Raw genomic sequence first — 247 nt, forward strand, 5'->3', positions numbered from 1 at the left:
GAGGGGGGGGGATAGGATGATGGGGGGGAGGGACAGTGAAAAAAATTCTAAATACATTAGCTTAAAATATATCAGTCTGTCGCAAGGCTCAGAGCTCACCAATCAGCATGACGGCCAGAAGTTTCACTATCATCGTTGAAGCTGTCTCACACAAGATTCCTTCCTTCCCTTTCTGTGGTTGAGATTGTGCAAGTCTTAGGCGCTATCCTCCGCTTTCGAAAGCCGAGGTGTTTCTGGATCTCTTCGT

At 47.4% G+C, this 247-nt stretch overlaps 1 protein-coding gene across 2 annotated transcripts in view; it reads right to left on the reverse strand.

Moving 5' to 3' along the window:
* The window catches only part of LOC119590933 (altered inheritance of mitochondria protein 3-like), a 1,006-nt gene extending 759 nt beyond the window's left edge, over nucleotides 1–247 (reverse strand). For both annotated transcript variants that reach the window (XM_037939671.1, XM_037939670.1), the window contains exon 1: nucleotides 100–247. In XM_037939671.1, the coding sequence (XP_037795599.1) occupies nucleotides 100–133 (34 nt within the window). In that variant the 5' untranslated portion in view covers nucleotides 134–247. The remainder of the gene's footprint in view (nucleotides 1–99) is intronic.

The sequence above is a fragment of the Penaeus monodon genome, chromosome 28, assembly GCF_015228065.2.
Source record: "Penaeus monodon isolate SGIC_2016 chromosome 28, NSTDA_Pmon_1, whole genome shotgun sequence".
NCBI lineage: Eukaryota > Metazoa > Arthropoda > Malacostraca > Decapoda > Penaeidae > Penaeus > Penaeus monodon.